Source organism: Nicotiana tabacum, chromosome 12 (assembly GCF_000715075.1).
Source record: "Nicotiana tabacum cultivar K326 chromosome 12, ASM71507v2, whole genome shotgun sequence".
NCBI lineage: Eukaryota > Viridiplantae > Streptophyta > Magnoliopsida > Solanales > Solanaceae > Nicotiana > Nicotiana tabacum.
In genome coordinates this window covers 117,620,313-117,633,289 of record NC_134091.1, presented here as the reverse complement: position 1 = coordinate 117,633,289, position 12,977 = coordinate 117,620,313, and the positions used below count along the sequence as shown (strand labels likewise).

The window sequence follows — 12,977 nt, the reverse complement described above, 5'->3', positions numbered from 1 at the left end:
AGTTCTTCTTTTGTCTAATCTTTTAGTGTGGGATTCCAAAACCCAATTATATAAATATATTATGAGCTGTCCTTTTCTGGTACAAAAATATATATGTACTTTTCTTTTTCTTTTCCTTTTCCTCGTCAAAATAAGAAATATAAAAAATTAGAGTCAGGATGGAAAATATATGCATCATATTATCAAAGCTTATACAAGGAATGGAGATAATATATATAAGGTCTATCTTTTTTTATAAAACTATATTTTTTGTGCCTTGGCCTACTTTCTTGAATAATTGGAAAACTAAAATGAAAGGACTAAATAAAATAGAGTTGGACTATATATATAAACAAAATGAAAAACAAAACCTTAGCAATTAAAGGACAAAAAGGAAAAAAGAACAACAACAACTCCAGAAACAAGTTTTTCTAAATATATTGTCTGCTAAAATCTTGAAGAAGACTTCAAACTACAGCTATCTGCTTCATCAGTTAAAAAATTCTCCTTTCAGACTAAGATACCCTGCAAATTAAACCATCGTATTAAATCAATAAAGATGTCCTTTTATGCATGGGGGGAAATTATTATGGAGAATAACATAGAAGAAAAATAAATTAAACAAAACATTCACAAGCAAGAATATTATGCTACCCTTAGAGATGGATAAAATAATACCAAGTTTGATGGGAGAATTAAGGACTAAGTTTATACTACTCTTAAGTCTAGGATTAAGTTTATATTATGTTTGGTTGACGGTATAAATTTATCCCGGGACAAAATTTATACCATCAACCGAACATAGTATAACTCTAGTATTCAACCGAACATAGTATAAATCTAATACCACACTTTATCCTATCTTATCGCACCTTATACCGCATAGCAAACGACCCCTTAAGAGTCAACAGAAATGAAAGGATGCACATACAAACACACAGACACAAAGGTATATTTAATACTCCCTCATAGAATCTTTAAGTTTTTTAGTAAAATTTATATATTTATAAACTATATAAAAACATGTTATAATAATTAATAATTCAAAATATTTTAAAAACATTTGAATAATAACGGTCAAAGAGACAGAAAATTTTCCCTAGAATAAGCAAGGATATAAACCAAATTATTGCTGAAGCAGAATTAAACCTTACTAATTAATTAGCAGAGCACTTGGTTCACCTTATATAGAGTGAGACATTCTTGGAATAACCTAATAGTACTAACTTTTACCTGTACTTTTTTGTGCTTTCCTTTTGTCGTCCTTGAACTTTTCACCTTTTCTTGAAAGTCACTGAAAATTTCCAGCACTTGCAAAACCCTGCTTGCTTTGCTGTTGTTGCTGTTGCTCTCTTTGGCTACTAAATCCCCCACTCATACTTCTTCTTACTATCTCTCCAACTCCAAGGAAATCTCTAGTTAACTGTTTCTTCTGTAGTGGTAATTGGTGCTGTTGCTGCTCAAAGTTCAACTTGGTTGCTTTGTTGTATCCTCCTCCATAGTCATTTTGGTCATGTCCATAAGCATTGAAAACATTCACAATGTCACCGGTCGGACCTACGTACAAAGGGTAGTCAGTCGAACATCCTTAGCAGAAAATTTTATTGTGTACATACTATATATGTAATAGTTTCAAATATTACTTCTTATATGTAAATAGAAGAATTAACCTAAATAGTCACTGGCCTAATCATTTAAATAAAAAATATTCGACAGATGTATAATATATGTATAATTCATATTAATATGTGTTAACGTGTGTATAACCAGGTATAATCATTGTATAATTTATATATACCGACTCGAAAAAGTAAATAGTGAATTCGGTCGCTATTTTTGTAAAGACCCCTTATTATATAGTATTAGATAGCCTTACCCAAAAAATAGCAAGCTGTTAATATGTGTATAAACATGTATAATAAATGTATAATTTATGCATACAGACTCGAAAAAGTAAATAGTGAATTCGATCGGCTATTTTTGTAAAGACTCCTATTAGATATCCTTACCGAAAAAATAGCCAGTTGTTAATATGTGCATAACCTGGTATAATCACTGTATAATTTATGTATACAGACTCAAAAAAGTAAATAGTGAATACGATTGGCTATTTGTGTAAAGATCCCTATATTGGACATCCTTACCGAAATTCTTGGCTTCGCCATTGATTTCACGCAAGTGGTTCCCACTATGGTCATATAGGTATAATCAGTGTATAATATATGTATACCGATTCGAAAAAGTAAATAGTGAATTTGATAAGCTATTTGTGTAAAGATCCGTATTAAAGATTGGACATCCTTACCGAAATTCCCGGCTTCGCCATTGATTTCAGGCAAGTGGTTCTCACTATGGTCACTGAAAATGTCGCCAAAGTTGACAGCTTGATGATCAGATTTTGTGCCACTAGAGGATGAATTACCACCATTAGTACTATTTCCAAAGGCTTTCAGCAATGAGGCAGTAGTGCTAATATTACTTGTAGTAGATCCAATTTGAGCTGCCTTTTGAAGAAGTGCAGTGGCTGACATTGGTGCAACTGAAGAAGTAGTATTATTAAGATTATGGTTCTGAACTTGTGAACCATAGAGAGAAGGGATTGAACAACTAATATTTTGATCACCCAAAATTCCACTGGGCAAATTGATATTGCCATCATTATTCTGGAAAAAGTTGAGGTTAAACATATTGTTGTTGTGAAAATTTGGGAGTTGCATTAGGCTATGGATTGGTTTAATGTTGGCATAATCTTGATTGGATTCTTGAAAGAAAAAGGAATTACTAGTACTTGAGCCAATATTGGATGTACCAATGAGGTTGTGATTAGTATTGCCCAAACTCAATTTTTGATCAGAAATTGTGGAATTCTGCATTTTGGAGAAGTTGCCTAAATTTATGTTGCTATTACTTCCATATAAATGGCTGCCAATTGTGCTAAAATTTGGTACTGGATTTCTTGCAGTTTCCTGAGCCAAGGCATCACAAAAAGCTCTGTGTGTGATGAAACTGTCACGCCTGTGTAAAACACAAATGAGATACAACCAATTAATAGAGAAACCATAATATAATTAAGAACTCTTTCAATTAGAAAATAATACGTAAAGTAAAGGCTAAAGAGAAGCAAAATAAAAAATTAGAGACAAATTAGATGAAGTTCGTAGCTGAAATTGAAACGACCAAAACATAAAGACTGGAAAAATTCAAAGCACCCTTGTTAAATCTGATTGCAGTTTAACTTCTATAAACTAGCACGTAGAAAACATTTGTACACTATGAGATAATTCGTAATTACAAGTAATGTTAATTGAAGTATAACAAGTGAGAGTAGTAACTTGAAATATAAGACAATTTAAAAAATCAATAGTAATAGTGTAATTTTTTAAAACTGTCAGTATATATAAATTAAGTTAAGTTCAAATTATACTAATTAATGACAATGACAATCATGTGTTTTTAATGAGATTGTCACATATAACCTGTCATTCTCTCTCGTAGAATAACTAAAACAAATTGTAGAACCTATAGCAAATAATACAAGAATGTCTTTAGCTAGTCTAAGTAAAAACTTCACTTTTACCATACATTGAATTTACTGAAACTCGTCATGGAAATTGACTTGAAAGTGGGCTCAAGTTTAAAGAGTGGTCCCATTCTAAAAATGACGAAACTGGTCAATTTGACCAAGGAGAAAGATATTGTAAATCAGAATATATGTAAAAATTCTATATATGAGGAAGAGAAGAATTTTTTTTTTATTAAAAACGGAAAAGAAGATGAGGAATATAATTGCCAAAAGTGACAGAAACATAATCAAGGATGGTCAGAGAATAAGTTGCCGAAACTGGATAATGAATAATGAGTGAACTTTCATTATCAATAAAAGACATTATCAATACTCAAAGAAGTGATACAAATGCCTGAACATGATATTCAGTAAATGAAATAGCCGGTCAAAAAAAGTCCATTAAATTAAAGTGAAGAAACCATATTCAACTACAGATATGGACACTGAATTTCCATACAATGCAGGAACATCGATACAAACAATCACGTTATATGAATTCGACTGAACTCATTTTTTTACTCTAATTATATTTTATATATATATATAAACTCATCCAATCTAGATTCTGAATTCGAGTGGTCTAAAACATTATCATGACTGCTAACATCTAGCCAACCCAGAAGGGAACAAACCTGACAAGGATTACCAGTTTTGCATGGCATAGCAACACGTGAATAAGTTGAAAAGGTAGAATTAACGGAAAAGGACGACTTTTCCTAGGAGATACTCTTAAGGATCGTTTGATTAACGGAATAAGAGTATATTTCCATATAAAATTTGAAAGTATAATTTGTTTCATGTTTAGTTGTAGATATATACTCTCTCCGTTCATTTTTACTATTTCACTATACTAAAAATATATTTTCACTTTTACTTGTTCATTATACTAATTCAAAAAAAACATAATCTTTTTTTTCTATTTTACCCTTATCATTAACTACTTATTTCCTAAATCATTTCTCAAAATTTTTGGAAATGCTATCATTATTATGAGAAATTATAAAATACATACTTCATTATTTTTTAAAGGGAGTGCAAAATCAAAAGTACACTTCTAAAAGTGAACGGAGGGAGTAATTAATTCTTTGTTTTTACAACTTAATTATATATATGACCATATGGTGTTTCACAGTGACAATTTCACGTGTACACATTGTCTGTACCAGTAAAGATCCAAAAACAAAAAACCTACCAGAGAACAAAACAAAGAACGAAGACCAAACAAAACGAAAGAAGATAAGAGAAAGGTGAAAAAAGAGTTCAAAAGGAGAATCTGTAACTGTAGAAAAACTGGAGACAACTTTTTTCTTTAATTTTCCCTCTCTTTCCTCCCTGGAAAATCTAAAACTAGCCCTAAAACCAAAGAAGATGCCAAGCATTTATCAGTATTCAAATAGCATCATCACTAACAACTAGACAATCGTGAAGTTATAGTAAAATTTGTGATGATAAATCAAATAAAAAACCAACAAAATTGATTAATCAATCGATCTGGGATGCAAACACAACTCATAGCAATGGGCACTGCAAGAAAAATATATATACTACTATATAAGAGTGGCTATTAGCGTAAGAAAAAATGGTTCCTAAAATACTGATTCTAGTCCCTAAAAGTCAATAACTCATTCGTTATAGGCGTTGCCGCTAAAAATCAATAATGATGAAGTCTCCGTTTCAATTTAAGATGTTTACCTTTCTTTTTTAGTATGTTTAAAACAGAATGTCCATACCTGTATTTGGTAACTCTTTAAATTCAACATTCTACATGGCATGATTAAGGTTACAAGATTCAAAGGGCACTTTGATATATTATACAATCAGATCTTTCTATAACAACATCTCTATATAACAGTCATTTACTATAAAGCTAATTAGTTTTTCTCGAAATCAATTTTTATGTTATGTTAATATATATCCTCTATAACAGAACTTTATTATAACAGCCAAAAAGTATCGGAACAAATGAGGATGTTATAAAAAAGTTTGGTTGTATACATTTTTAGTTTAAGACAACAAGATTCAAAAGTCTTTCTTAATTTTCTAATTAACTCCGTGCGTAATCAAACGAAGACACTTAAATAGAAACGGGGGAGTAAATGATTTTTTGGATAATTTTTTGCAACTAAGAGAAAAAAAGAAGAAGAAGAAGAAGTAGAAGAAGAAGATAGATAGTAACTAAGCTAGTTGAATGTGTACAAACCTTGAGAAAATAGTGCCACAATCACATTTATATTCACGAGTGCCACAAGTTTTTGTATGAGCTTTCCAATCAGACTGAACTGCATATTTCTTGGAACATTTCTCACACTTGAATTTCTTCTCACCATGTTTTCTGAAGTAATGTTTTTTAATCCCAGTGAGATCACCTAATGCTCTGGAAGTTTCATGGTGTACACATGTGATTTCAGGACAAAGATAGACCTTGCGTTTTACTACTTCTTTTGTATTCTTCTGTTTTAGTTTCCAAGGCAAATTGTGTCCTCTTCTGTGTAGTTGTAAGTTTTGTTCCCTTTGGAATCCTTTGTTGCATACCTCACATAAGAATCTGTTTGTTGCCATTAGTGTCTTTGGTGATAAAGCTATCACTTCTGCATCTGGATCTGCTCATGTTTTCATCACCCAAAATAAAATAAAAAAAGTTAAATTTTTTTTCTTGATAATGACAAATTATACAACAATAAACCCAGTTAAATCCCACAAGTTGGGTCGGAGGAGGGTAATGTATACGCAGATCGTACTCACACCTGTGAAGATAGAGAAGTTATTTCTAATAACACCCTCGATTCAGGAAAAGCATAGTCACAACATGATAATGACAAATTATAATAATTTTAATTCATCATCTATATATGGTGGAAATTTACAAAGATTATAGAGGGGATATATATCATATGAAAATGAAGAGAGATAGGTGTTTTTTTGTTGCGGAATTTGCGTTTCTGGTTGGTTTTAACCATCCTCAACGTTAATGAATAAATTATATATGAAGAAATTTGTCAAATGGTTCGGATTTTTGGTCAATTCTAGCCTTTATAATCCATTAGCAGGTAGGATGGTTTTTGTTGCACTAAATTCAGGACCTATCAAATTAGGGTTTCCTCATATTTTTAGAAGGTAAACTTGAATTTCAGCTGTAAATTAACTTTTATTTTTTATTTTTGTATATATTAAAAAGAAGAAAAAAGAGAGAAGAATTTAGTCCTCTCTACTTGTGTTCTTTTGGTTCAAGAATTAATTCTCTTTAATTTAAAAAAAAAAACAATTAGATACTTGCATGGTGTAGTGCCAGGTTGATTTCTTCTCTTCTTTGTTGGTGCAGCTTGAGCTTGAGTTTGAACCATAGATGAAGATGGAGCTAAAGAATATTGCTGCTTTTGAAGGAGAACTTCCTGTTGAATATTCATCTTTTCTTGATTTCCCTCTTCTCTTCTTGTTTTGTTCTAATATTCTTCGGCGGCCCTGTATCGTTTCAATTTTATCGGATGTCTAGAAAGGACTAAATGACGAAAGAAAACGAGAAGGAAAAAGGAAAAGAATTCAATTCAATAAGCTTCACTTACAAACCTTATCTATATATAGAGCCTCCAGAAACTCTTTGCTGCTAATGAATTTGAGCTAACATAAAAAAGAGAGTGGCTTAGTAAGAGGAAGAGAATCATTCCATCATTAGCTGTTTGATGTTTTTTTCTCTTTCTTCTGTAATCCTTTTCTATAAATGAAATTCTCAAAAAGGATGTTATGAGGTTTTTCTATGTGTTTTAGGTGTCATGCATATGCACAAACACATATCCATAGTTCCATACCATTATTTATTTATTTATTTATTTTTCTCTCTAATATTTTCCAGTCTTGTTCATTATATATCTCTATTTTATACTTTTATATCACTAATTAAAATGCTAAAATGAAAAAATAAAAAAAGAACCTATTAAAAGGGAAAGAACATACATTATATTACTTGTACTATCTGCAACAATTGGCTTAAGTAGGACTCCTTATACTAGAATTAGACAGCCCAATTACTATTTCTGCATAGCTAGCATTCCACACTAAAATTAGATAGACTAATTTCTATTTCTGAAATCTAATGAAATATACCAAAATTAGCTCATCAACATTTACAGACAAGTTTATACGAAAAAATTGGATTCCCTTCCAAAATTTGAATAAAATTGAGAAGGGGATAAGGTATTTACGAAATAAATTTACTCACGCCTAGTGTTTAATAGGAGTATTACATATGTTTTCTTACATATACTACTTCTCTTACTTAATTATATGGATAATTAATGTATATTCTCCTCTCAATTCATCACTTAATCATGATAAATTAGTCATATTTAAAAATAATTTACAAATATTATTTCAAATTTTAAATCTATGACCAATCGATTAATATAAATATTGAATGCGAGTAAATATTTTATCAATTTTAGTGTGGAATGATGTGATGGTACTGACCCCTTATGTGTAGCATTTGGGTCCCCCGACCAGCAAGCATTGCCTCTCTTTCTCTCATTTCGTATCTTCTAACTCACTCTCAGACAAAATGCTTCTTCGTCTCCTTCTTCTTGGCTGTCACAGTGAAAGAGGAACTTTAAAAATAACCAAAAATATAAAACTAATAAATCCCTTTTTTCAAATATCAATAGCTTGCTAATAATCAAAATAAATATTCCAAATGCATATAAAAATGTAAAGTCCTTGTCCAGTTTCGTTTTGCCCTTTTGTGTCACTGAAACGTATCTGCGTTTATTAGGTATGTTCTTGTGGAGCCTGTTTGCTAAAGATCATGCATACTGTCACTTTTCATTCTTCTGTCTAACTAATAAATTAGACTGGAGTAGGATTTGAAAAAAGTAAAGAATAACTCCGGTTGGAAGAAGAGCGTTTACTGTCAAAGCTGGATAGTGAATTCATAATATAAAATTTATGAGTTCAACCTTTACTTCTTACTATATAGTTTTACTATTACAAAAAAGTGAATCAATTATATAAATTTTACGGGTTCAATCTTTAGTTCTTACTATTGTACCCATTATACTTTTAGAACTACAAGTTTTCAAAATTAATTATTTTAAAAATAATAATTTAATTTCGTACATATATATCTATTACTCTCTGTCGACAATGGTGAAATTAGTTGAAAACATTGACTATATACTATAACATAGATCATCCACTGCTACTAGTTTTAATATACACAATTGGTTTAATTGTATAAAGTTTTACGACTAAAAAAAAAGATTAGGAATTTCAATGTGTCGGGCTTGGAAATTTTAAAAGAATAAATCAAACAAAATATGCAAGAAGTGACACCAGATGTTCCCATCTCCCGTGTGTGAACCTAATTCTAGAAAAATAAAGAAAAAAACCAACAAGATTGGCATAAGATTTGAACTAAACTTATTAGAGATGCACCCAATAATCATCACATCTTACCCATAGCGTGCGCGCGCGCACACACACTATATATATATATATATATATATATAATATTATTATACATGATTTATTTGACCACTAGTAAGTTCACATGCCGACCACCAAATACGGCCTGGCTAGAAGAGTTGGAAGGAATTAATGAAATAGGAAATTGTAGTCACCATTTGCTTACAAATGCCCTTCAGTAGGCATAGTAGCCCTAAATCCTTCATATTCTTACTAAAGTACATTTAAGTGCGGACGTTTACAAATTTTTGATTTGGTACAACATGTGAATTTAGTCATTATCGATGTAAAAGTATAACTATGACTTGTATCGAAGTGTATAATATATGGTTGGAACAATTTGAACTTCAAATTACTAAGAAAATGTTAAAAGTTGCCCTCAAAGATCTTACTCTTGTTTACTTGTTTAAGTAAATTAAATTGCTTCTGAGTGCTAATTAGTTTTAATTAGAAGAGCTAATATGATGGCGATTATAAAGAACACAAATACAATGTATTAATTTCATTTTCGTGCAATTTTCAGCCATAATTTATGATTGGATATATATTTGCATCATAGTCGAGCCTGTTTGGATGGTCGTTACTTATGGTTTCATAATGTACAGTATCGTATTGTATTAATGAATACAATATTTAGATAGATTGTATCGTTTGTTGTGGTTTAATAATATTTTTATGAGTAACCAGCAGAAACCACCAAATCCGTGATTAAAAAATTTGAGCTTTTTCATGGTTATATAACAACAGCACACAATAGGATTTTAAGAACAATGAAAACAAACATGATATCAATAAAAATAATACAATAATAAACCACGGAAAACAACCAGCCAAACAACTAGGGGTAAATTTGTTATTCCCGCCAATATTGCTGTATTTGTAAATAATAATTCTGCAAAATATAAGTTAGCGTAATGGAACAGTAATTAATTCGAGCCCACTGAATTTACAGTGTTTCCTTAAGGAATTTAATCCCCTCCTAGTACCCAAGGTAATGGATTATTTTCTCCCAGGATAGAACGAATCACACACTGGTGTAGCGGTACTTCAAACCCCAGTGTTTCAGCGAACACAAAGTTCTGTAGCAAATCACACTTACAATTGCTTTGTTTGAAGTTAAAACAATGCAGAACGAAGGAGTAGAAACTCAGAAAATCGTATGGAAATGCTGAGAGGAAGGAGTGCAATGTATAGCCAAATCTGTTGAGCGATTTCAGGATTTCAGTTTGTGTGTTGAGTGTTGAGTGTCTTTCTTCAACAGCTGCTGCACATATATATAGCAGCCAGTGTTGAAGAAGACCAATCGTCCACCCTCCATGGTGGAGCAAGCATTTAGCTTGTTTGTGGAGCAAGCACATTCATGTTTGTGGAGCAAGCACATTCATGGTGGGAAGAGCATTAGGCGGCTGCCAAATGGTCAATACACGGATTGAAAAATATCCGTTACAAATGCGGATAATCTTATGTTAATATTTACTATTAACAAATAAATTTGGTCCAAAAAATTAATCAATCAATCATTTGACCAAATCCAAAATCCGAATCCGCCGAAGCCGAGCGAGCAACGACGACGGCACGAGGCTTACTTTCTTCTTAACTCTTTAAGAGTTACAAGAAGAGCAATTATATATATACCCACCAAAAATCTCTTCCTCTTCCAATATGGGACAATGTCTCATTGTCAAGAGGGGAAACTTAAAATTTACTCAAAAATTTCATTTTCTCTCCATTTCCCATTCACCCTCATTTTAAGACTATTTCATCTTAAAAATTAAAATCTCAACAAAAATTTTCTTGGTTTGAAATCGTTCTCACGTTTTATTCAGCAGGTTGTCAGAAATCTTATTTAACCATAATTTATGATAAAAATATATCATTTGCATCACAGTATCCGGTTGACACGAAAATTGTGGCTAAAAAAATTATCAGACAAACAAAAATTCAATGGCTGATGATAAAGTTGAATTGTTCTCTTTCTTGTTCAAATTGCCAGCCAATTTAATACCACAATTTGAATAATATGACATGTTTTGTATGTAATCATCATTTAATGTACAAGATATGTTCAATATGACATACTGGATAAAATGTTATTAACTGCTTAGGATAGTAGTGTCAAAAGACCTTTAACAAAATGTGTACCTAACAATGTTGTTTTCTATGGACTTTATATGTAAAAACAATAATCAACAGAGGTTAAGTGATAATTGATACTGAAACAATTGCAGATTATGTGAAGTGCAAGTTGGACCAATCTATGAATCGAGCGAGCTCCCCTTTGATTATGAAATGATATGATGGTAAACCTTTTATTCTAATTTAGCGTTCTCCAACCTCACCAACTTACAGTTTGTTTGGCCAAACTTAAAAAATTAGTTTTTCTCAAAAGTACTCAGTTTGTGTTTGACTAATTAATTTTAAAAATACTTTTAAGCAGCAATTAATATTTGACCAAGCTTTTAAAAAAATATTTATAAGTATATTTTTCTCAAAAGTGCTTTTCAAAAAAGTATTTTTGAGAAGAAACTACAATCTTCTGCTTTTCCAAAACTACTTCTGCTTGTACTCAAAATCACTTTTTTTTCTTCTAAAAACTTGACCAAACACTTCAACTTTGAAAAATAATTAAAAAAAAATTCTTTTAAATTTGAAGAAGTTTAGCCAAACAAACTATTAATACTACTTTTGTCATACTCTTGAAAATAAGGGAAAAGAAAAGAATAACTATAATACAAAAATAAACAGAAAATTGAAAAGGATATATGCAATCAATGGGAAACTTCGGTTATGCGGATTTATGCTGGGAGTGTCATATCAAGGAATAAAAGGGCAAAAATTGTTGTATGAACAAAAGTGGGCACCACAATTACGACCCACGGACTAGGGATAAGCAATTGACTATAATACAATACTAAATTATGAAGTTACCAAAAGTTAACCAAAACAGGTTTCCAATGTAATGATACACAGATCATGGGTGAGACCGGGCATGGATTTATAGTCTGGGACATGTGAACCAAGTCTCTCCGTTAAATTAGGGGTTTTATGTATTTATTTTTTAGAATGTGTCTAATATTATCTGTTGGTCCAACTTCAAAAAGGTTGAATGGTTCTTTTGGTTTAATACCGAGTTATTTACTGAAAGATATAGAGATTGATCCCACTTAATATTTTTTCTCTCTTTTTTTTTGGTGGGGCATTCATGTTCTAGAAATTCTAAATCTACCTCTCAGTGAGAAAAGCAAGAACGCAAGAGAATTCATTTCTATAATATCGGTCCATAATAAGTGACTTTTTGGCATTTAACACAACCCTTAAGAAAATACTAACTCCTAAAGAAAAAATATATTTTGACTAACTTATCCTTAATTAAAATTTGCATATTATTAACTTGACACATTGAGATATGTAAATGAAGACAGATTTTGAAAAAATAAAATTAATTTCTTCTAGATTATATAAAAGGACACTTATTTTGAACTAAAATAAAGAGATCAAAAAATCACTTATTATGGACAGAAGGGAATAGTACTTAATTATCATATTTCATACGGTAAAGGTCCAAATATACCCCTCTACTTTCGAAAATGGTTTAAAAATATCTCTCGTTATACTATTGTGTTATATACACCCATGCAATCATACTTTGGGTTCAAATATACCCCTCATTTAAACGGAGGGACATGTGTCATCGTCCTGTTGGTCAATTCTAAATATCTCATAATTAATTAAAAAGACCCATTACCCATACCCGATTTTTTTTTTTTTTTTTTGTAAAACTGGAAAAAACTAAATATTTTTTACTAAAAACTGAAAAAAACGAAAATATTTTTTTTCCAGTTTTTACAAAAATAACTGCTTTAAAAAAACTGAAAAATATTTTCTAAAATAATATTTTTGTAAAAATTGAAAAAAAAAGCTGAAAATTAATTTTCTAAAGCAATATTTTTTGTAAAAACTGAAAAAACAAATATTTTCTTTT

General features: G+C 30.7%; 1 protein-coding gene across 2 annotated transcripts; it reads right to left on the bottom strand.

Moving 5' to 3' along the window:
* Positions 1–300: 300 nt before the first annotated feature.
* On the bottom strand, positions 301–7,389 carry LOC107826816 (protein indeterminate-domain 4, chloroplastic). 2 transcript variants are annotated; one of them, XM_075226885.1, is made up of 6 exons: positions 7,109–7,389; positions 6,815–7,003; positions 5,745–6,144; positions 2,285–2,994; positions 1,213–1,536; positions 301–504 (listed from the first exon to the last, which is right to left on the bottom strand). In XM_075226885.1, exons 3-5 carry the CDS (start codon positions 6,101–6,103, stop codon positions 1,271–1,273), a joined length of 1,335 nt encoding a protein of 444 aa, XP_075082986.1. In that variant the 5' UTR covers positions 6,104–6,144; positions 6,815–7,003; positions 7,109–7,389; the 3' UTR covers positions 301–504; positions 1,213–1,270. The 2 variants fall into 2 exon arrangements, with proteins under 2 accessions (XP_075082986.1, XP_016509335.1); XM_016653849.2 differs by having other exon boundaries at positions 6,819–7,003.
* Between the last annotated feature and the right edge of the window lie 5,588 nt (positions 7,390–12,977).